The sequence below is a fragment of the Beta vulgaris genome, chromosome 2, assembly GCF_026745355.1.
Source record: "Beta vulgaris subsp. vulgaris cultivar EL10 chromosome 2, EL10.2, whole genome shotgun sequence".
NCBI lineage: Eukaryota > Viridiplantae > Streptophyta > Magnoliopsida > Caryophyllales > Amaranthaceae > Beta > Beta vulgaris.
The window spans coordinates 29,743,279-29,765,285 of NC_079203.1; the positions used below are offsets into that span (position 1 = coordinate 29,743,279).

Below are 22,007 nucleotides of genomic sequence, written 5' to 3' on the forward strand. Positions count from 1 at the left end.
CATTCTTCCAATAACATAATACTTGGCATCAAAAGACTCTCTAAAACACATCTAAATCACATTCAAACATTCAAAATACATTCAAACACAAGAATTTTCTTTCATTCTTTTTTTCCTTAAATCTTCATTCGAATTTCTTCCCTTTTTCAAATTTAAATATTGAGTCCTCCAACGCCCGTACAGTAAGAAATAGGCAACAAAGGTATAATTCCTGATGCTCAATTCCAATTTAATTTCTTTTCTACTAACGATTTTTATTTGGAAAAATTCACATGAATAATCCTAACTATTGAGCATCTTCCAATAATAATCCTAACTATGAGTTATTCTAGTATAATCCTAACTAAAGCATTTACCTTCCCATATTACTCCATTTACCTATTGTAACTTGTTATATACAGGTTAAATTCATTTTCCTTTTTTTTTCTTTTCTTTTTATCTAATTATTCAATCATCATAAATCATCATCATCAATCATAAATCATCATCACCAGTCCACCACCACCACACCACGGCTCCACCCCCAACCAACACCACTGCACCACCACCGCACTAGCATACACCAACCCCACGCACCAACACCACCACCACAGCACCACACAACACCACCACCAGCACCACACACCGACACCACAGCCACCACACACCGACACCACCAGAACCACACACCGACACCACCCGCACCGCCACACCCTTCGAACCCCTTAGCCACCATCAGAACCACCACCTACCGCCGCACTCCTACAAATCAACCCCACCCCCATCGAACCCATAACCCCCACAGAACACCACCTCCAATCGACCCAAATCAACCCCAAACAACCCACCCATTCAAATTGCACCACCTCCACCTTCAAATCGCACCACCACCACCTTCAAACCACCCCCCCCCATCGAACCCACAAACCGCCACCCCATCCCGTCAAATCGCACCCTCACCCCGCCCACCGTCGAACCCATTCGAACCCCGATCCCGCCCACCGTCGAACCCATTCGAACCCCGATCCCGCCCACCGTCGAACCCCACAACCACATCATCGCAACCCCAGCCACCCCAAAAACCCATTCGAACCCCAACCCCAAAACCCATTCAAACCCATCCAGAAAAAAAAAAGAAGAAGAAGAAAGAGGAGGTATGTGGTGGTGCCGGTGGTGACGCGAGGGAGGAGAGAGAGTGGGGAGGAGTGTCGGTTTGGTGGTGGTGGCGGAGGTGGTTGGGGGAAGAGAGAGACGGTGAGGAGAGAGAGAGTGAGGGGGAGAGAGAGTGAGGGGGAGAGAGGGGTAGGGTTTAATTAGATTTTGATTTTTTTTTCTGATTTTTGTTTTTATTTTTTAATATCTGATTTTTTTGTTTTTACTAAATTAAATTTGTTAAATATAATAATAAAAAAACTTAAGTTTAATCATTTGATTAACTTGATTAACAGGTTGCCGGTCAAGTGGGATCAAAATTGGAAGAGGTGCAATTAGTTTAGATTATACTATAATAATTCATAGTTGGGATTATTATTGGAAGATCGCTCATAGTTCGGATTATTCATGTGAATTTTTCCTTTTTATTTTCATTATGTAGGAATTAAATTGTGTGCACATGTGAACCTTGTGCTCTCCAACTCTTTAATATGCCTTTGAATATTTTTAATTGCGATTATTGGATCGCATATATTATTATTTGCTAATCTAGACCTGCAAAGTAGTTAAATTACACCTAATAAGATACATTGAACGATGATCTAGGTATCTATTAATCGTGTGATTTAATAAAATGATCACCAAAATTAGATCTTATATGTTAAAAGACCGACTTTTCATGTATTTTTCTTTTTATGCGATTAATCAATATTATGTGCTTGCAATTTAAATATCTAATTGAATGAAGTTAGGAAATTCATCCCACTCAAAATCTCTTAGATTTTTGTTTATTAGCTTTTCCTGAAAATTAATTGGCGACTGTTCTTCAAACCAAAGTAAATTAAAAATTGTTTAGGCTAAAAACATGATTTTTACACGACTATAGCGCTTCTATATTTTAAGGTACGAAAAAAGAGAATTAGGAGGCCCTCCGCACAAAGGGGACTACTAAAACATCTTTTACAAGGATTAAATTTAAAGTCGGGGAATTACAAGAATCTATTAAAAACTAAGAATTAACTAGCTAGCTGACCAACATTAGCAATCTCGACTACTGCCTTGTTTTCTTCTCTGTAGATATGATGAATGCTCTAGTTGTTAAAAGAATTGAGGCGAGTGAGAATGTTATTAATGGTGTTTACTATTTGTCACATGGCTTTCCAAATTCCTTGTATTGCTTTGATAACAAGTAGGCTATCACCCTCAATTATAATTTTTTAATGCCTTCATGGATTGCAAGCATAATACCTTATTGTAGAGCAGTGGCTTATTTTGTTCTGTAGGCTTGAGTTTTGCCGAGGTTGTAGGCATGCTTTGACGGTAAGCCCTTGGTGATTTGTTGTTGATAATGACTCCGAATACTATAGAGGAGCAACAAACTGACACATCGAAGTTGAGTTTTAGAAAGATATGGGAAGGATCCTCAATCTACCAAAATGGGAAAGAGAAGGATGATGGTTAAGGAAACGAGTAGTGAAACTAGAGTAGGGAGAACTTGTTGACAATATTCGATTGAGATTCGTAGGTACCATTATGCATACAGGAAGTGAGCTTGTGGAAAACTCTATGTATGTTTAGGGTATAATTATCAAATATGAGGTCATTGCGCTCTTTTCAAGTATTCCAAATTAGAAAGCTAAATTTAGAAGCTAAAACTTCTATAGATTTTCGATGATACCAGATGTAGAGTAGGGAATTTGGTGGGGGTATGAAAGTGAAAGCCAATTCCTAACTTCAGGGAGGTCTCAAAGATTCTTGATATTGGTGCATTGACAGAACAAGTGATGTATAGTTTTGACTTGGAGATTGCAAAGAGGAAAAGAGTAGAATAGGATTATTTTTCTTCTATGTAGAATACCGCAAACATTAAGACTGTTATAGTAGATTTGCCAGAGAAAGTTTTTTTATTTGCTGGGAATATCAATAGCCCATAACCATCAAAAAGACCTAGTTACTGAATGTGATTAAAGAATGTGATTAATGAATAGATTAAACTAATCATTAAATAAATTAAACTGATCACTGAATATATTAACCTAGTTATTATATTCTGAAAGGTGATTCGTGCTGTCTTAATATTGAATTTCGATCTTTGCTTAATTTTGAATTAAAAATAGTTACTCTCATAATATCATACAAGACCAACTCAAATGTGCATTATCTTGGAAAAAAGTTCAGATTTACTTACATATTAGTATTCACTACTTAACATTTAACAATTGGCGGGTGGAACTGGAAGGTAACAACCAACAATCTTTGCAAAAATACAATCCTCCTCACGTGCCTACTTCACCATTTTTTTTTTTCTGGGGTCTTCTTTCTATCTCTCTTCAACACGCACAAACTAGAAGTCCAAAATCGTGCGACATTCCAAACATTCTGCCAATTTCGAAAACCTACACAATTCTCATTTCTCAGAAATCAAATTTTGCAAAGTTTCTAATTTTCTTCTTATTTGCCTTACTAAAACTTGTTGGCAACGTATATTGGTGGTTAGATTCATCCTAAATTGAATTTTCTCAAGTTCTTTTTACCAGCTTATATTATTCCTTTCTTTGCTATTGATTTTCCTCATTGCAAAATTTTCTGATTAGGTTTTCTGACCTCCTTTTGCTTCTCAATTCCCCGAATTTTGGTATGTGAATTTATTTTTTTCACCTTGTAGCTGTTTGTTGTATCTTGTTTATGACATTCTCCTTCTCAATTTATGTAATGATCCTTTTATGTCAATTTTTTTGGTGGAATGATGAAGTGGGGAAATTTTATTCAAAGAAAGATTAATATTCTTGAAGATGAAAGCTTTAATGGGTCATTTTGTGGCATTGGATGAATAATGTTTATGTGAAATTGGTGGGTTTATTCGGATATGACTTTTTAAAAGAATAAATAAGGTGATAGCTATATATTATGGTTTATAGAAGTATGTATTTTGGTTCTTGATCTATTGTTGTGAGATCGTTGATAATTGCATCATGATCATTGGAAGAGTTGTATGGTATTGGGAAGTAGGAATGTGCTTTACAAGCATTTTTCTATATTCAACAGGTTAATTATCTAGGTTTCATATGATTATTAAGCTGATCCTAGAGTATGCACCACTATTACTCTATTAGTAGGTCATATTATTCGGATATGACTTTTTAAAAGAATAAATAAGGTGATAGCTATATATTATGGTTTATAGAAGTATGTATTTTGGTTCTTGATCTATTGTTGTGAGATCGTTGATAATTGCATCATGATCATTGGAAGAGTTGTATGGTATTGGGAAGTAGGAATGTGCTTTACAAGCATTTTTCTATATTCAACAGGTTAATTATCTAGGTTTCATATGATTATTAAGCTGATCCTAGAGTATGCACCACTATTACTCTATTAGTAGGTCATATTATTATCGTAACTATGTATTCCGAATCCTAACAACAGTACTCCAAAAATATTGAGTAGGCAATTGAATTATGAAAAATGATTAGTGTACTAGACTATGTAGTATACTCCAAAAACACACTCTTTTAGAAAAATCAACACCCCAAAACATTATAGTCTATGTTACTCGTACTTGGATACCCATGTCGGGCAAGAGTACATGTCTAAGTGTCTGACTCATTTATTAATATGAACTATATGTAATTTTGACCCAAAATGAAGTGCTGAAGTATCCATACTACGATGCTTGTGGCGAAGTGTTGAGTATGTGATACGGGTATCTAAAGAAAGATGAGGAGTCGGAGTAACATAGATATAGATATGGAGATAAAATGAAATGGCTTGCGAAATCCTAGCTATTTTCTGGCCTTCTGGTCTGCTAGCTCAGGGACGAATTCTTATTAAAACCCTTCTTACCAATCTTCTTGTGGAAAATTTAGTAAATCACTAAAGCTCTGCTAGTTCCCGATTTGTTACTTGTTATCTATGAATTGGAACAATTTTTTTTTGTTGATGTTTTCTTTTAGTAAGTATTCTTTTTCCTTTGTGTCTGTATATTTGTGGCAGCTGTTGCTGAAGATTCTGACATCACCATAAGGGATACTTCAATATGAGATCATGGTTTGAGTTCTTGATTCGGGCATGCTGCTTGCGTTAATTACAGATTCCCATGGGCTCTTCCCGTTTTTATATTTCGAATTGAGCACTTGAGTGTTCTTGCTGAAGAGTGAGCCAGCTTTTGCTCATGGCGGATTCCTTGCATGTTGGTGATAACAAAAAGGAGCTCAAGCGTACTATGATTTGTAGCACATCTCAAACCAAAAATCATATAGTTGCTTCTATCCCAAAGTACTGTTCAATGAAATCTCTAAGACGGATTGTGAATGTGGAGCAAGGTATATTGGGTATGGGTACTATCTCTGAAGTTGGACTTTTCCTTTTAAAAACAGCAATTTTAGAGGCAGTGAGGAGATTTTCGAAGGCCCACTGTCCATTCTTGTGGCAAAGTCTCCAGGCTCTGCAATTTGTTTGTTTACCACCATTTAAGTGGATTCAGAAGTGGGGTTTGTTTAGAGGTTTGGTTAAGGGCATGCAGGTTGGTCCATTACTTTATAAAGCCTACGTGCATCTTGTTCAATTAAGTTATATACTCCATGGCCTATCATTTGTATTATGTACAAAGTAAATAATAATTTTAACTTAGGCAATATCCTTTTGGGAACATCAAATTGACCTTGAGATATATTTTGAGATATTTGGTGTTTATAAATTGACTAAAGATGGTACTTCAGGGTTAAAGTTACAGGAAGCTGCCCATGCTTGCATCTTTGGTTAGCCCAATGGAATTGATATGTCAAACTTTTGTCACACTGGAGAGCTTTTCGAGTATATGCTTATAAGAATTATATGCATTTTTGAAATAAGAAGTAATTCGGTGAAGACATCTTCCAATTGTTGGGTTTCGGTCAGTCTCGGAAATGCATTTTTGACATTTTCTGTATTATAAAATATTATGTGCAACACAAGAAGTGAGAAGTAGGCAAGAATTCAAAGATAATGTCATATATAGGAAAAACAAGAAAGGAAAGAGTTCTAATTAAAGAAGACCTTTTATGCTCACATTTCATGTAATTCTTTACCGTTTGACCTGTACAATAAATGTCTGAGAAACTGCTCTCAGTGCTAAAGCACATTCCCCAAGTGTCGATACCATTTGGTGAAGAGAAAATGGCCGGGACATATTATAATCAAATTGTCTGTCTGCTTATCTCTTTAAATGTTGAACATATTTCCCTTGGGGTGCTGCTTATTTCTTATTACAGGAACTTGCCAGTTATTACTGTTTACTTGTTTATAGGTATGAATTGTGATTTTGTTATTCTATAATTTAATTATTTCTTTACAATCATGTTTCTGGTGATAGGCTTTGTCAAGACCACTTTTACTTCTCTCTGTTGCATCATCTGTCTCCAATCGATCAGCCAATGTCGAAGACAATTCAGGAAGTGTAGATGCTTCCCAGCCAAGGACTGATCTACAATCTGATTCTTTGGCTAATAGACCATCAGATTCAAGGTGATGAATTTTTCTGATCATCAGTTCTTATGCATTTTACTGTTGCTTTTCATCATACTTGCACTCATTTCAGCTCTCAAAACTTTAAATGTTTGGCAGTTCTTCTTTTTGCTTTAAAATGTGTGATTTTGATAATTTTTCTGTCGCAATCATTCTGAAAGAGACAACGTTGTGCTATTTCAATGTCTTAGGATCATTTATTGAAATTACTTAGTGATAGCAAGAAGCAATGGCGCAATCAAAAGCTTTGCTTTCCTTACCATTACCATTTGACAAAGTGAGATTCAAGATATAGCCGATATAGCCCCCTAGAGCAGATGGATAGCATAAAAAATTATGACATGTGCATGGATTTGAGATTTGACATCTTAATTACACTATCTACCTATTTAATGCCGTAATTGTTAGTGCTTTTTTTGTGTCTACTAGATGTGAATCTTCTTCCCCTGAGATGTAAGCTAAGTGTTGACTATTTGGATTAAGAGTGTGCATTTGGACTTTCTAAAATGTCGCCTATGGCAGGAGACCCAGTATTAGTGTTTTTCATATTTACGATCAAACTGATTTCCTTCTTTATTTTGTTTGTGAGTTCTTGCAGCGGAGAAAACGAAAGTCAATCCCCTGAGAGGTGGATGTTACAACTTTTTGCTGAGCTAGAAAAGGAGGAAATAATTCTGCCAGAGAGGTATTCATGTTGTATACTTTTTGTTACATAGATGGCTTGGTAGCTGTTCTTAGTACTTTCAATCCAGTGGCTCAAGGCCTTGCATTTGTTATGAGCATTTGAAGGATTGTCATGACAAGTATAATATTTGAGTAATTCCTTGTTGGCTGATATTGATTTTATGAGTATCATGGGAGAAAAAACCCACCTACACCTTTCTCTTTTTTCTCTTGCTTTGACGGTGGACTGAGCAATTTCTTTTGCGCGATTTTTCAGTTTTATTGGGCTGAAAATTATTGGCTTGCTCTCATGTAATGATGTGGTTTGGAACGGTGAAAGATCTGGAAGACCATATATATTTAGGGCTTTTTTTGTGCACTCATAAAGTCTTGTTTTAACTGCATGAGCGATAGCCATGATGTGAGGCTGAAATACTGCCGTGCAATATTGGCTACTGTATTTTCAACCTCTCTCCTTCCCCCAAAACAAATGAGCAGTGACTACCATAAATTTTAACTATGGTTCACATCCAATTTCGGTTTCATTGTTGAGCTTAGCTGCTGCTTACCTGCTTAAATCCTAATTTATAAAAGGCCGTTTAGTGGTATCTCATGCGAGGAAGACATATTAGTTATGGTATGACTTCTAAACTAAAAGACGTTGTCAAAGGCTAATAACAATCTAGAAAAGTTAATTCCTTAAGTTGGTTCTGTGAAACTCTCTACCTTACTAAATGCTAAAACCTTAAATATGAGGGCAGAAGGGAAGTCGATCTTAGATCATTTAAAAATTGAGAGTATTGGGTGATGGAACAAAGTTGTTCGATCTTATCCGAGTTCTAGATATATGTGCATTTTTGTTGGACTCTAGTAACTTATTTGGATGATTCTTTAGTTATGTTTTAGTTAAAAGCTCTAATTCCATGGTGTCATTTATAGGATAAAACTAAACATGGCATAAAGCATATAACGGTTCAGAGAATTGATATCACCTTTCTGCAGGATTACCGAAGATGACCTTCGTAGATTTTATCATGTTGCAAATGGTGATTTTTCAAGTTTCTTATCTTCAGTCAAGAGAACAATCAACTGGAGACAAAATTTTAGATTTATGTCCATTCAAGAACTTGAAGACTGGTCAGAGATGGTGTTTTGGCATGGAATTGATGCTAAGCAACACCCTTGCTTAATTATTCGCGTTCAATCTGCATGCTCTAATATAATGTCAACGGAGAGATCTCGCTTGCCTGAAGTAGTTGGTATGTGTTCATAACATTATGATCATATTATTGTGTAGGGTAAAGTGTTTTTCTTTCATGATGGTCATCACGTTTCCCGAGTACTCTTCAAAGTTGAGAGGGGAATTTGCATCAGGGGCATTTTTCTTATATGTTATGATTTCACATGGATTGCAAGGACTACAATTGGCTGTTTACCTCTTCACCTGATCCTCTGCATAATCTTCTGACAACACCCCCCCCCCCCCGGCACTGTTACTAATTTGTGAGTAAGCTTTGAGATGTGCATGGTTTTGAGAAAGCAATCCTGCTTAGTTTTTCTAAGCTAGTCTTAAAGTGTAGCAGTAGCATTTCAGATCATAGTACGCTGGGTAGGGATTAACAAACTAAAGTAAGTTCCTCCTAGCTGCCCCCTTTTTTTCTTTTTGTGTGTGATCTCCTAGGATTCTGAAATCAATAAGGTGGACAATGGCTTGTAGTGGTCTGGCAATTGTCCTTGCTCTTAACATCATCAGAATTCTTCTATAACAAGATCAGGTCGAAGCCTGTGTTATGGCTTCCTGATGTAGGAATCGTCTTTAAAATAGCTGCCTCACACAAAACTTAATCTGATTTTTTTCCAGTATTTACCTGATATTATGAGTGCAAGAAGATTTATGCTAAGACCCAGATGTTAGGCTAACAATCAAGCTAAAATAACACAGTGAAATGGTCACCCAGGATAGTAATTTGTATTAAGATGAGACTCTCAAATACAATCCTTACTTTCGAGAGGTAAGGACTCTCCCATTGAGTCCCATTACATAACTTTCTCGCTCAAATTCTGGATAATCTGGCTGGTGAGCTAAGCACCTATTTATATGCACAGCAGTACAAATATCTAGGCATCTGCCACCTCACCCTCTCTCCTAAGTCCTAACAGTTTCTGTTATGAAGGTCAAGGCATAATTCTTCTTCCTCCTCTCCACTAGTGCCAGCTGTATTGTTGAGAGTAATGACTCCTGTGCCCTCTGGCTGCCTTCCTCTCCTTCTAGAATACGTGTCTATAATAGGGGGGATGAATCTGGTAGGGGACTTAGCAATTTATTTGATCAAGTTGAGTCGTCAGTAAGAGAAAGGATATAATGATGGTACAAGTAGTTAAAAATGGTCTAATTACCTCTTCAAACAGAGAAAAGGACACCATTGTGGCGCTCTGATGCTGCTATCTGTTCTATTCTAGCTTTTCCCAGGATAATTTATTTTTCCACTATTTCACAAAGTTAAAATTGCTTGTACTGTGAAAATGGTGGCGATACTAGTAAAAGATCGTCTGATACCTTTTCTGATTGAGAAAAGGATACTGTTGTAAGACACTGATCTTTTATGTGCTAATTTCATTCTTTCCTTTCGAGAAGTATAATGACTCTTCCATTTTAAGTCCAATTGCCCTTCCTGTGAAATACTGGACATGCTTCCGCATCCAAACCTTGCAAGAGTCATGGGAGTGGTGATCTGACAATTCATATTCCTTTGTATTCTATGAAAACTGAGAGGTTTGGACTTTGGAGACATGCTGATTTCTATAATGTGGCATGCAGAAGCAGCAACTTTAACATGCTCCATTAGGATGACAATAAAAATTTCCTGCTGTTTGATGGATTTTTAATGCTTCTGTACAGACTATTCAGAGACTCGGAATATTCTCAATACTATTTTGTCATTTTATTGTCACCTATACCACCCTACCTTGCTATGTCTGTTCATACCCATGCCAAATGACTCATGGGCCATTGTCAATCCAGTTCCTGGCATATAAGATGGGTCGCACACCTTCCCTAGAAGGATTTAGGGGTTGTTTAATAAAGGGTAAAGTCAAGATACGAAATGCATGACAAAAGGATGGTTCTCCTCCAGTGCCCTTTTTAGAAATTTGGCTCACTTATTTTAGTTTCCTTTCACTACTTTTGAGGCTTTTAACATATCAATGAATCCTGATCCCACTCAACCTGATTTGAACTCCCCACAATCGAGTTCTGCATCATCTTTCATCTCACCAATTGCCAAATCATAAGTTCACCGGTTCACCGCCACTACTTCCACCATTGCCACCTCGATCTGCCATTACAACCACTGTCATTTCACCAATCAAAACCACCTATGCCACCTTGTGAACACCCAACTTGAAAATGGCCACGATCCTTCACAAACACCATCATCGGAAACAACCATCGCCATTATTGGCGCAAGGATCACCACCACTCATTTCAGTATCAGCCATCTCGAACCCTTTCCTAACCGTTACACCCTCCCCTAAAACCATATATAACCCAATTTTTAGACTTCAAAATCTGTGTCTTGGTGGATCGGATTGGACCACCAATAGTCTTTTGAAGATTTTGACGATTGAGATTGCGGTGGTAGTCATTGACAAAGATGATACGCCGGCAGTCAATGCTGAACAGATGATAGTGGTCAAAGGAGGCCGTCGATAAACAGTGGTTGACGGTTGTTGTGGTGGAGGTTTGCGAGAAGTTTGAATTTTAGGGGGCGCGCTTTAAGATCACAGGATGCCGTAATAGGTGGAAAGTGGATGGACATGGGAATTAATTCTAGGTGAACCAAACAAACCATTAAGGGAAGTTGTTTGTATATATATCTACATATTCACTGCTTTATATCTGAGCTAAAGGAGTTTGAAGACCATCACCAAGAAGTCAAGAACTACCCTTCCAAGATGTCGGTAGCGTTAGGAAAAAGGTAAGACCCTTCTCGGTCGATGTCAATCTGTCATCTTGTTCGGAAAAGTGGTCCTTAGATTGCCGTTGGACAAAGAGAGGGTGGATAGGATGAAGGACGGAGAGAGGAGAGAGAGAGACATACCACTATAATTTGGAAGCTAGGATTTCTATGTTTTGTGTTTTTTTATTTGGAATGGGGCAGATTAATCTGTTATGCGAATAGAATCAACCTTAATCTTGGTTTTCCCCTTTGGTGAATATATTCTAATTGGTCCATCATTTCTTTATGAACTTGTCCTTTCCACCTTTTTGTAGAATCTTCTGATTTGCATAATCTTGGTTTCCCCCTTTAAGGTAAAATTTTCATTAAAGAATGTGCTCTCTTACATTTCTAAATTTAAGATAGCTCCTGTGTCCTAAAGTTTTACTATTATTGTCTTGAAACATACTCATATTTAAATATTTGATACCCGTATTTACTCTAGATTTGTACAGGTTTCAACTTGGAACATTTCTGACTCTTATCATGCAAACGGTTGGAATAATCTCTTGTAGATAGTTGACCTTTTTTTTAACTCACAAGGAACACAAATGGAATAAGCAACGTATCAAAGGGCGGAATTTATTTTTAGGCACACAGTCTCACTAGTCACCATGATATCTTAAAAGAAACTATGCAAATATAATGGGACATAGGGAGTATCTGGTATCAGCATAGCAACTGTTCTCCTTGTCATGTGTGAAATCAGATTGCTTACTTTTCTTTCTTGATTAGTTTCTCAGATAGAGTATGGGATTCTCCACCTAGTTCGTGCAGAAGATCCTCTAGTCACAGTGCTAATGGACTGTGAGGGGTTGAGTCCATTTGGTTTCCCTATACATATGATGAGATCCTGTGCTATCCTTTTGCAAGACCATTACCCAAATAGACTTGCTGCTCTATTTGTTCTACGATTGCCTCCAATCGCTCGTGTAATTGCACAAACTTTATTTCAGGTGAGCTCTTGAGCTTTTGTTCACATTTTTCTTTGCATGTTCTCTGTACATATGGTTTCTAAATCTACTGTTGCGACGCTTATCTAGTTATATAGATCTGATATTGTGATCAGTATTTGTTTATTCTGAGAAAGTTCTTATAATAATTCGCAAGTGATTGATCTAAACCTCCATGCCAACCTTCTACTGCACTGATTAACTTTACCGATGCACATACTCATGTGGGCAAACTACAGAATATCAAGGGGTATAATATTCACTTTTTTTTTTGCTTGTGAGACAAGGTGTGACGTTATTTTCTGTTGCGTCTTCCCAATTCCACTTTTCTTATCTGGGGAGTGCGTAGGTGACCAGGGAGCAAACCTACGTCTCAGTGTGACCTTAATAGAAAGCAAAACACTTGTTGGCTAATGTTAAGATGGAATTGCCAAGGGGACTCTCTTCCTTTCCCTTACCAAGACATTGAAAGGACATCCTTTTCCATAGGCCCTTTACTAGTTCTATTGAACAAGTGTAAATGTAATTACATGTTATGTTTTCCATCTAACTGGTAGCCAAATAGTGTGTCTCAGAAAGAAAGAGGAAAAAGAATTCTTACCTTACTGCCATAAGGGAAAAAAATGAAAAGACGGGGCTTATATTATATTGTTAGCTACTAGCTAGCTCACACGTCAATATAATTTGTATTTGGAAGCAAACGAGTTATGCCTTCACTAGATGGAAAACAGGTTGTACCTTGACTTTCTGGCTTAGATAGTGGGGATTTACCCCTGTACTTGCCAAACGAATTGTCATCTGCTCTGCAGTAGGTCACTCTCTTACAGCTCTGGTCAAGGTTTGGCTGAAATTGCCTTATCCCGACTGCCTGACCTGTGTAAGAGTCAAGGACATTTTTTTTTTTTTTTTTGAATTGAACATATCAACTGTAGCAAATGAAAGATTTATTAGCAGGTAACAAACCTTGTATTTTGGCTTATTAGTTTGGTAATTGAACATTTTTTTCCTCCTTGAATCCTTACTGTTTCAGAGTGGAACCAACTTTATCTGTTGTTTAGTCTAATCTGCTCTATTGCTCTTACCAGGTGTTGAGACCAGGCACCAGGCGAAAACTCCGAATTTTGGGGGAGGACTACCAAAAGGTTTTGTCAGAGCATCTTCAGGTTCTTCCTTCTTTACTTGGTGGTGATTGCTCGTGCCCAAAATGCGCAAAGTTTATGGGTAAAGATAACAATGTGGTTGGACCGAGTTTACAAACCGAGGTGGAGAATCTCCCATCTCTTCATTCTGCTTATCACGCTCATGAGTTCAAATATATCAAGTGTGATAGGATCTGGAAAAGCACCGTCATTGCTCTTCTTCTTCTTCTGGTATGCGTTGTTTTTCCTGCTCGGTTTCAAAGCTTGAAAGACATACAGTTGTACAGAAGTGGCTGGTAGTCTGTAAAACCGTCAGCTCTTTTTGACACTCTTTTTGTGAACACTAAGTTGTATCTTATACGTATAGAAATTGTATCCAGTGGAAGAAGTCTTAGATCAAAATGTTCTGTGAGATAGTGTGGTTTCCTCCTAAATAAATAATCTTTATCAGGCCATTCATGTTTTTGTTTTCTTTTGGCTTCTGTTAAATTGGTTCACTTGATTATTTCAAAGGGATAGTATATGCCATCTGCACCTGTGAATATTCTGGGCTACTCCATTATGGATCTAACACTATTCGAAGAATTGATGGGTTTATTCCATCTTGGTTGTTTCAACTTTCATGATTGCCTAATATATATACTTCCTCCGTTTTTTATTAGATGTTACACTTTTCAAATCACAGACTCCTAGGTAATTTTTGGAGAGGAGAGAGATAGAGAGAATGAAAAACAAAAGGGTCCCATGTGAACATGTAATAGGAGAGAGATAGAGAGTAGTTATTACCCAAAATAAAAGTGTAACATCTAATTTAAAACTTCCTAAAATAGAAAGTGTAACATCTAAAAAGAAACGGAGGAAGTACCAAAATTAAGGGATCTTTTGTCTGTTTATCTGTCTGGCATGTTGAATCTCCTCTAACAGGTTTAATGACCTTATCTACATTTTTCTTACAAAGGTATATATATAACAGAAGATTCCACTACAAATATGCCGGGACCTATTTTAGACAGAAACTGAAAATGGTGAAATTTATTCTGTTATAATGCGTAATTAGTTTTCAAGACCAAGGTGCTTATTCTTTACCAGTTTACTAAACCGATATCAGTTTCAATTGCCAAATCTAATTTTTAGTGAAGTTTAAATTGCTAATAATCAATACATTGCATATCACAAAAACATCATTTAAAGCTGAGAAACAACACGAATTGATTTAATCATTGGAAAGTTGTTTCAATTAGTTAAGTTTATCTTTTTATTAGTATAAATTATTTATATCTAACAAAATTCAGGTTCAGTCAATTTAACAAAGTAAAATAGAGGTGGAGAGAGATGATGAATTAGATTTTGCTGGATTATTGGTGTTTATCTTGTAAGGATGTAGTTCAATTTACAAGTGATTATTAATTAGAACTGAGTTTATTGACTAAAATTGATTAATACTAACTAAAATTGATTTTTCCTTCTATAAAAAAAATGCTCAATTTTTTTAATTATATATTAAAGAAACATGGCCTACACACACTTGGAATCCTTTCTTGTATATTTCCTTGTAGGTCTGTTTTCTAGATTATTTATTAGTAAAGGTTTATATCACAACTATGAGATTGTGTGATTCAATCCCACAAGTAGAGGTGTTCACGGGTCCGGTTTTGGACCGGTGAACCGAAATCCAATTTTTTGTGGGTTTGGTCCGGTTTTGGTCCGAAATTTGTGTTTTTTTATTCAAAAAAATCTTCTTTTGCTAAGGTATAAACATATTAATAAATTCGATAGATTAAAAATTAATAATACTAAAAGCAATAATCTTAAATGCAATAAAGATGATGTTTTAACTTTCTAACTTTCTAAGTTTTAACCTTTTTTTTAACCACCAAACCTATTTTTTTATAAAAAAAATTAACCCAAAATCCCAAGTTTTCATGGACCGGTCCGGAATTTTCCGGTCCCGGTCCAACACTGCACACCCCTACCTACAGGGTAAATATGGGATTGGGAATTCCCCTTATTCTTTTCACACTTGTTTTTAAAGTTGGAATGGAATATCCGAGCAAGGTATACTGTAATAATAAAGAAAACTAAATTTTCGGTTCATTTGCTTTACAACTCGTATAATACATGTTTTTTTTCATTTTAGAAAAAGTTTAAAAAGTATATTTACAAGCCAAATATAAGTGATACTGTATCTTGTGTCGATTGCAATGCTCAAAATTTTCGTTTGTACTTTATAAATCACAAGTCTTCTAAAAAATGATTAGGATATCCATTACCTTTTATTTTTAATGTTTTTTCTCGTATTGTTGGAACCAATAGTTTATGAGTATTTCTCTTTCTTATGCTATCCCCACGGGCCACGTCTAGAGAGTTGGTCATGAGCCTCGTAATGCAGTGGGCTGATAAACCTGTAAAAAGTCATGACGTGCTAGGCTCATGCCACATTTTCGAAAGAGGCCCTTTGCACCACTCAACCTACGTGCCTCCAATGGGACCCCTTGAGAAATTCATGATTTGTATCTCTTTAGTTGAAAAATAAGTGACCCTACGAATAGACCATTCTGTCACACACGTGTCAAGCTTACACTATTTTTCAATAATGTTGCAATTCAACAACTCACGACCCATCACCATTTTATGTCATCAAACCCCCTCTCTAGTATTTTTATTGTGTTCGTGTCAAGCTCATAATAAGTCGGCAGTTGTATTTGTGAGAGCCTCATGTCTAATTTCGATAATTGTTTATGCGCATTCCTCCACGGTCCACCACTACATTTGAAGGATGATTCTTAACTTATCATAGTAAAAATATGATCACCGAAGTCAATGAAAGTCAAGTGGCTTTAGAACCACAAGTTCTACCAACTCAGCTATCCCTTTTCTTTTCATTTGTTTTGCTAAAAATAGAAATATTTTTGGTAAATACTTAAAATAAATTTGCAAATTCCAAAAAAAAAAAATAAGAAGAAAAACCTAAAAAAATTAATATTTCATATTTCTAAAATTAATTATTTTCACCAAAAAAAACTTACCCATCTTTTTTTCTCTCTCCTCTTTTTCCCCCGAATCCCGATTTCATCCTTCTTCCTTCCCTGCGTTCTCTCTCCACCCATCTCATCTCCTTCCTCGACCATTTTCAATCAATCAACTACTCTTTTGTTACTCTACTCTTCACTTGTGTGAATCTTCTTACACAAACACAAAGGGTGGAAGTGTGCTTTTAGGGAAAGCTCAATTTCAGTCTTCTTTACATATCTAGGGTTTTGGTTTTGGGAAAAATTTGATTTTAGTTGTCTTCATTTGTTTGATTTAGGTCTATCCTCCATTTCGCATGAACAAAACCATCATGTTCTTCAATCTTGCTTTGCGTTTAATCGATTTTTGGGTTTTTCAATGTTTTATCAAATTCAACAGGACTTGACTGTTGGGCCTTTTCCAATTTTGGGGGGTTCTTGGGTGATGACCCAACTATGGGGCTTTGGGCGATGACCCAACTATCGGCCTTTGGGGTGATGACCCAACTATGGGAATTTGGGTGATGATCCAACTATGGGGCTTTGGGTGATGACCCAACTATTATGTTACAATAACAAAGAAAGCTTCAACTATCATGTTCATCCACCCAGCTTATCCCAGAAGATTGAGCTTGGTAGTGCATATACGTCTTGCCTATTGTTAGTTATCTGGATTCAAATGAACAATGTATATAGCTAAATGTATAATAATGTTTTAGGAAGTTAGTTTAATTATTTGAATTAAAATTTATGACAAACATTAGATAAAAATGCTAGAAAAATTGAAAATAAAGGTCTTAACTTTGAATGATAATTTTTAAAAGGTTTGAACTATTGATTAACTTGTGTAGGTCCCAACTTTAGGGGGTCTTAACTTTTAGTGGGCTAGTGACTTGAAACTGGCTTAATAGGTCATAACTTGTAAAACTTGGGTCAGACCAGAAGGGTTAATTGAAGGAGGAAAGTAGGAACTAAGTGAGATTTAAAAAAAAAAACATTAGTTTTATATAAGTCACCTAGGCCTGCTAAAAGTTAAGACCCCCTAAAGTTGGGACCGTTAATCAATAGTTCAAACTTTTTTAATATCATCTCCCAAAGTTCACACCTCTATTATTGTCAATTTTTCCTAAAAATGCTAGTATTATTATAACGCCCCAATAATTCTTTCTTTTCTAAAAATACTTTTCAATATAAAACTTAGAGAATCAACAAAGCATTATCACCAGTGTGATAACGTGTCGGCTTATTCATAATTTGCAGCGGAAAACATAATAAATAACTTTTAGAATTAAAATTTAATCAACTACAAAGTTAACTCCAAAAGTCAACTAAAAAAGTCAAAGTTAGCTCAAAACCAAAACAACTATAAAATGTATAAATCCAAAGTACGGTAATTAAGCTACACAAGCTCTCCAATCCCGAACCCAATGATGCATCATCTACAAACCTGTATATGGACAATCCACTATTGATCCCTAGAGAATGCTCACTAAAAATCCATGCTTTGGTAATTAAAAATCCAATCTAAACATAATAAGTAAATCTGAATTTTTATTTCATCAATACTTAAATCATCAAACTAAAACATTTAAACACAATCAAACTAAAAACAAATTTTAAAAACTACTTTAAATTAAAACTTGAGGAGGAAGAAAAGTATTCAAACCAAAGCAAAGGAATGAGGGAAAGAGAAGCACGCCGGCGAGGGGCGGCAGTCTCTGGTGGTGGTGGCTGCAGCCGAATGGGGGAGGCGCGGTTGTCGAAGTAGGAACGGACTCGACGTGTTGGAGAAGAAAGAATGTCGTGAGAGAGAAGAAAGAGCGAGGGCCGAAAATTTGGAGGAAAGAGGAGAGAGAAAATAATTGTGTGGGAAAATATGAAATTTATGGGGTTTATATATACTTCCCTTGCGAGCTTAGGAAAAGGGGATTGGGCTCAAATAGTGTTTAATGATGAATGAAATTGGTGTATGGGTCCCCATACCCAACTAGGAGTCATTTTCCTAATCTAAATAGTGTTTGGGTTCGTCAAGCCCACTTAGACTCATTTTCCAAATCCAAGAAGTATTTCAATATTTTTCAAAGCATGCCTAAAAAATATTTTTTACTTCTTTAAATCATTAAAATAATTTCTTTGACTTTCAAATAGTCAACCTTTTAAAAAAATAAATCATTTCAATACTAAATTATGTTTAAATATAAATATCTATACATTCATAATTATAAAGTTCATAAATTTACGGGGGACTATAATTATTTTTGAAAAAACTATCATGTTTGGGATAAAAATATCATTAGTAACAATATGTGGTTAATAATAATGCAATATAACGTAGAAATGGACAAAAAAAAAAAAGATAACCAACAAAAAAATGTATGGTTTACCATTTGATCTAATAAAAGGCTTCAATTACAAAAAGAGACATATTCAACTCGCATTCAAGAGGAATCGATCCCACGCCGCATAGTTACATATGAGTTCCATACCACGCACGGGGGAAGGGAGGGGAGAGGAGGGGATGTCTCTCGGAACGACGCCAATATACTGGTGTCAGAGACTACATTGGTTGGGTGTTTCGAGCAATCTTGTGTTGGGTCATGTCCTAGAAGTTTGATGAGAGCGCAATGGGTTCGTATTATTTCACTCAATAGTAGTGATTAATTAAGGCACAAAGGGGTCCTAGTAGTCGCGTTATGGCTACCTTTCCCCCCAAGTTGTTCCATCTCGAGCTACCCGCCGAAGGTTCATGTACGAATAGAAGCTAGAACGTTAGCCCCATTTTGTTATCAATGGTACTATATCTACATATAATACATTGCCATATTACGAACTATTGACATCGTTATATTACCGGAAGCCGTGAGTAACGCTATTGGTGCGAGAGACTGCTATGTTCTAACGAAGCTATATCTGCATAATTGGTACTGGCGCGAGGGGATATATTGGTCTATTCACGGTTTAGGATGATCATTAATGAAAGGATGATCACGACAAGAGTAAGAGGGTTGGTCATGTTGGTCTCTTCAGGGCTTAGTACTAAAAGGGGTTATTTTGATCATACATTAATGCCATTTATAGTATATTATCTTATAGTATAAAATAACGGTCTAATGGTTTCCTCCATATAAAAGCAACACGATAGACATATTTGGCTATATTTGTATCATAACAATTAAAGATGGGTGCTAAAATGATCCCTCTAACAATTTGTGGTCAAGACTATCATGTTAGTTTTATCATTAATTTGCTGATATTATTGTCATTATTTTCAATTAATATTCTTAATATTATTTATTTCTAAAAATTTGTGATTAATAATTATTCAAAATCACGTTATTCAAAAGGACAAGACATACAATCAAAAGACAACTTTATTAAAAAAAATGATAATTTAAAATAACGTAGAAATCTGTCATGTTTAGGTTAAAAATATCATTTTATGAGTTTTCATTCAAAACAACTTTATTCTTAATATTATTTATTTCTAAAAATTATCGTACTTTTCAGAGAAATATGTCATGTTTAGGTTAAAAATCATTTTATGTGTTTAATGATAATTCAACAAAAAATACATGGTTAACCATCTAATCTAATAAAATCTTACGCTGCCCAGAAAAAAATTACAAAAAGCAATATACTTTGCTCGCCTTCAAGAGGAATCGATCTCGCGCCGCATAGATGCATATGAGTTTTCATATTAAGACTAGTGACCACGGAGACAGGATGTATCAGCGCGTCGAATATTTCTCCCCCAATTGCTTATGTAATACGGTTCGCATATGAAAGATAAAAATAAGATACGTGTATGTTCATATTTGCTGATAGGAAAATAGTTTTGAGATAGAATAAATGTTTATTTTAGCATGTAGGGTATCCTCAGCATCCGCCCATCCAATTTCCATCCCTTATCCACTACCCACCTATACCCCTATCACCCACCTCACATCCGTATAAGACAATATGACAAACTCTTAAAGTATCTCACGCTATGGGGTTTGGGGATATATGTTACGTGTGTACGTCCATTCAAATTATAACGGGGAAAGCTTGTTGTCTTTTAAAATGACTAACAATTTATGCACGCGATGTGTGCCTCATTTTTTAGAACAAAATTTATAACTTTTTTGGGCATAAATAAAGTTAAAATTTAAACATTAGACCTGTTTTTTGGGCTAGCTAATTTTGTTGATTAAGCCTATATCACTTAACCAAACCTGTCTTTTATTATTTATTTTATTTATACTTGCTTTAAGATTTTTAAAATTAAAACTGATGAGTGATAAAAGAATGTTACGCAGATTTATTAAGGATTTATTATATTTTTTATCAACAAAGTATTTTATTTTAATTAAAACAGCTCACTTTGTTAATTGATTGTATTTTCCTTTTTGATTTACTACTTGATTGTGTATCGATTGATCAAATATTTGATTGATATAATTTTTTTTGTTAATTTTTTTATGCTATATTTGAGTTTAGTTTTCTATCATCTTTTTTGGTAGAGTAGTCGATTTACTAAGGGGTAATTAAGTAAATTTATTGGGCGACACCATAACCTTCCCCTTCCCTTATGTAATAGTGATAACTAGTTATTAGACCCTGACTATTCTCCGAGTAAGAAAAAAAATTTCATTTATTAATATTGTACTTTAAAATGATAATACTCAATACAACTTGGTGTGGTGGTTAAAGTTTTAATATATAAAATTGAGTCATGAGAACAAAACCCATATTATGCAATTTCTAATTTTTTTTTTATCGTACATGAACATGAACTAAAACTGTCTAAGGAGAGCACCACATAGCACAATTCCTTATTTGGGTCTGGACATTGCTCCGAGTTGCTACTGTTTTTCGAAAATGGTATGCATTTTTTTTCCATTCCCATTAAAATATATTAAGGAAAACTCAATATTGAAAAGGTACAAATATAAAAATGTAGGCACTTAAAACATGATTAAAAGTTAATTGAAATGGTAATTGTGTCATGTATAATAACAATAGATCACGAATTCAAGTCTTGTTGCAAACTAATTTTTACTTTTGTTAGTTGACATGACGTGTATAAACATTGGGCAATTATAGTGGAGTAATAGAGGTGTCATGTGGTGTGTATACATTGTCACAAACGCTTTTTAATATATTTGTATAGATTATATATATAATAATAATAAGGGGTAATCCATTTGGTACCATTGAAAAAGCTTTTCCATTTGGTACCACTGTTATTTTAAACTTCAACATGATACCACTCTAATTTAATATTAATCTTTATCATACCATTTTTTAAGTAAAATGTTAATTAATGATTGAATAAGAATACGATTTTGTTTGGGTTTGCATGTTTCTATTTGCAGTTGCAAAAATTTAATAAATTAAGATTTTAGGGTACCGTTTTAACCCTCAAAACTCTATTTTTCAGTCAAAATTTTCATAAAAATGATCATTATATTCTATGTCTTTTTATTGTCAAATATGACCTCAACTTTGACCTTAACGATTAAAACAATTACTAAAACCTTAACACAAATTAAAACATGTAAATCGAAGTAAAACTCTAGCCTATTTTAACTTAAATTAACACTTTACTTAGTTGAATAGTACAATAGAGAA

At 35.3% G+C, this 22,007-nt stretch overlaps 1 protein-coding gene across 5 annotated transcripts; it reads left to right on the forward strand.

Moving 5' to 3' along the window:
* The first annotated feature begins 3,413 nt into the window (after positions 1 to 3,413).
* On the forward strand, positions 3,414 to 13,856 carry LOC104887023 (uncharacterized). Of its 5 annotated transcripts, none has more exons than XM_048638925.2 (8): positions 3,414 to 3,623; positions 3,726 to 3,766; positions 5,125 to 5,653; positions 6,482 to 6,633; positions 7,223 to 7,318; positions 8,299 to 8,555; positions 12,030 to 12,250; positions 13,333 to 13,856. In XM_048638925.2, the coding sequence occupies exons 3-8, from the start codon at positions 5,303 to 5,305 to the stop codon at positions 13,684 to 13,686; spliced, it is 1,431 nt and encodes a 476-aa protein (XP_048494882.1). In that variant the 5' UTR covers positions 3,414 to 3,623; positions 3,726 to 3,766; positions 5,125 to 5,302; the 3' UTR covers positions 13,687 to 13,856. The 5 variants fall into 5 exon arrangements, with proteins under 5 accessions (XP_048494882.1, XP_048494884.1, XP_048494881.1 ...); XM_048638927.2 differs by having other exon boundaries at positions 5,222 to 5,653; XM_048638924.2 differs by having other exon boundaries at positions 3,414 to 3,766; positions 5,222 to 5,653.
* The last annotated feature ends 8,151 nt before the right edge of the window (positions 13,857 to 22,007 follow it).

What these genes read in the sequence shown, in the direction of transcription:
- LOC104887023 (XM_048638924.2), top strand. Translation starts at nt 5,303, where the DNA reads ATGGCGGATTCCTTGCATGTTGGTGATAACAAAAAGGAGCTCAAGCGT. An exon ending in GTTTGGTTAAGGGCATGCAG is followed by an intron (nt 5,654 to 6,481) that starts GTTGGTCCATTA and finishes TTCTGGTGATAG; the next exon opens with GCTTTGTCAAGACCACTTTT. An exon ending in TTGCACAAACTTTATTTCAG is followed by an intron (nt 12,251 to 13,332) that starts GTGAGCTCTTGA and finishes TGCTCTTACCAG; the next exon opens with GTGTTGAGACCAGGCACCAG.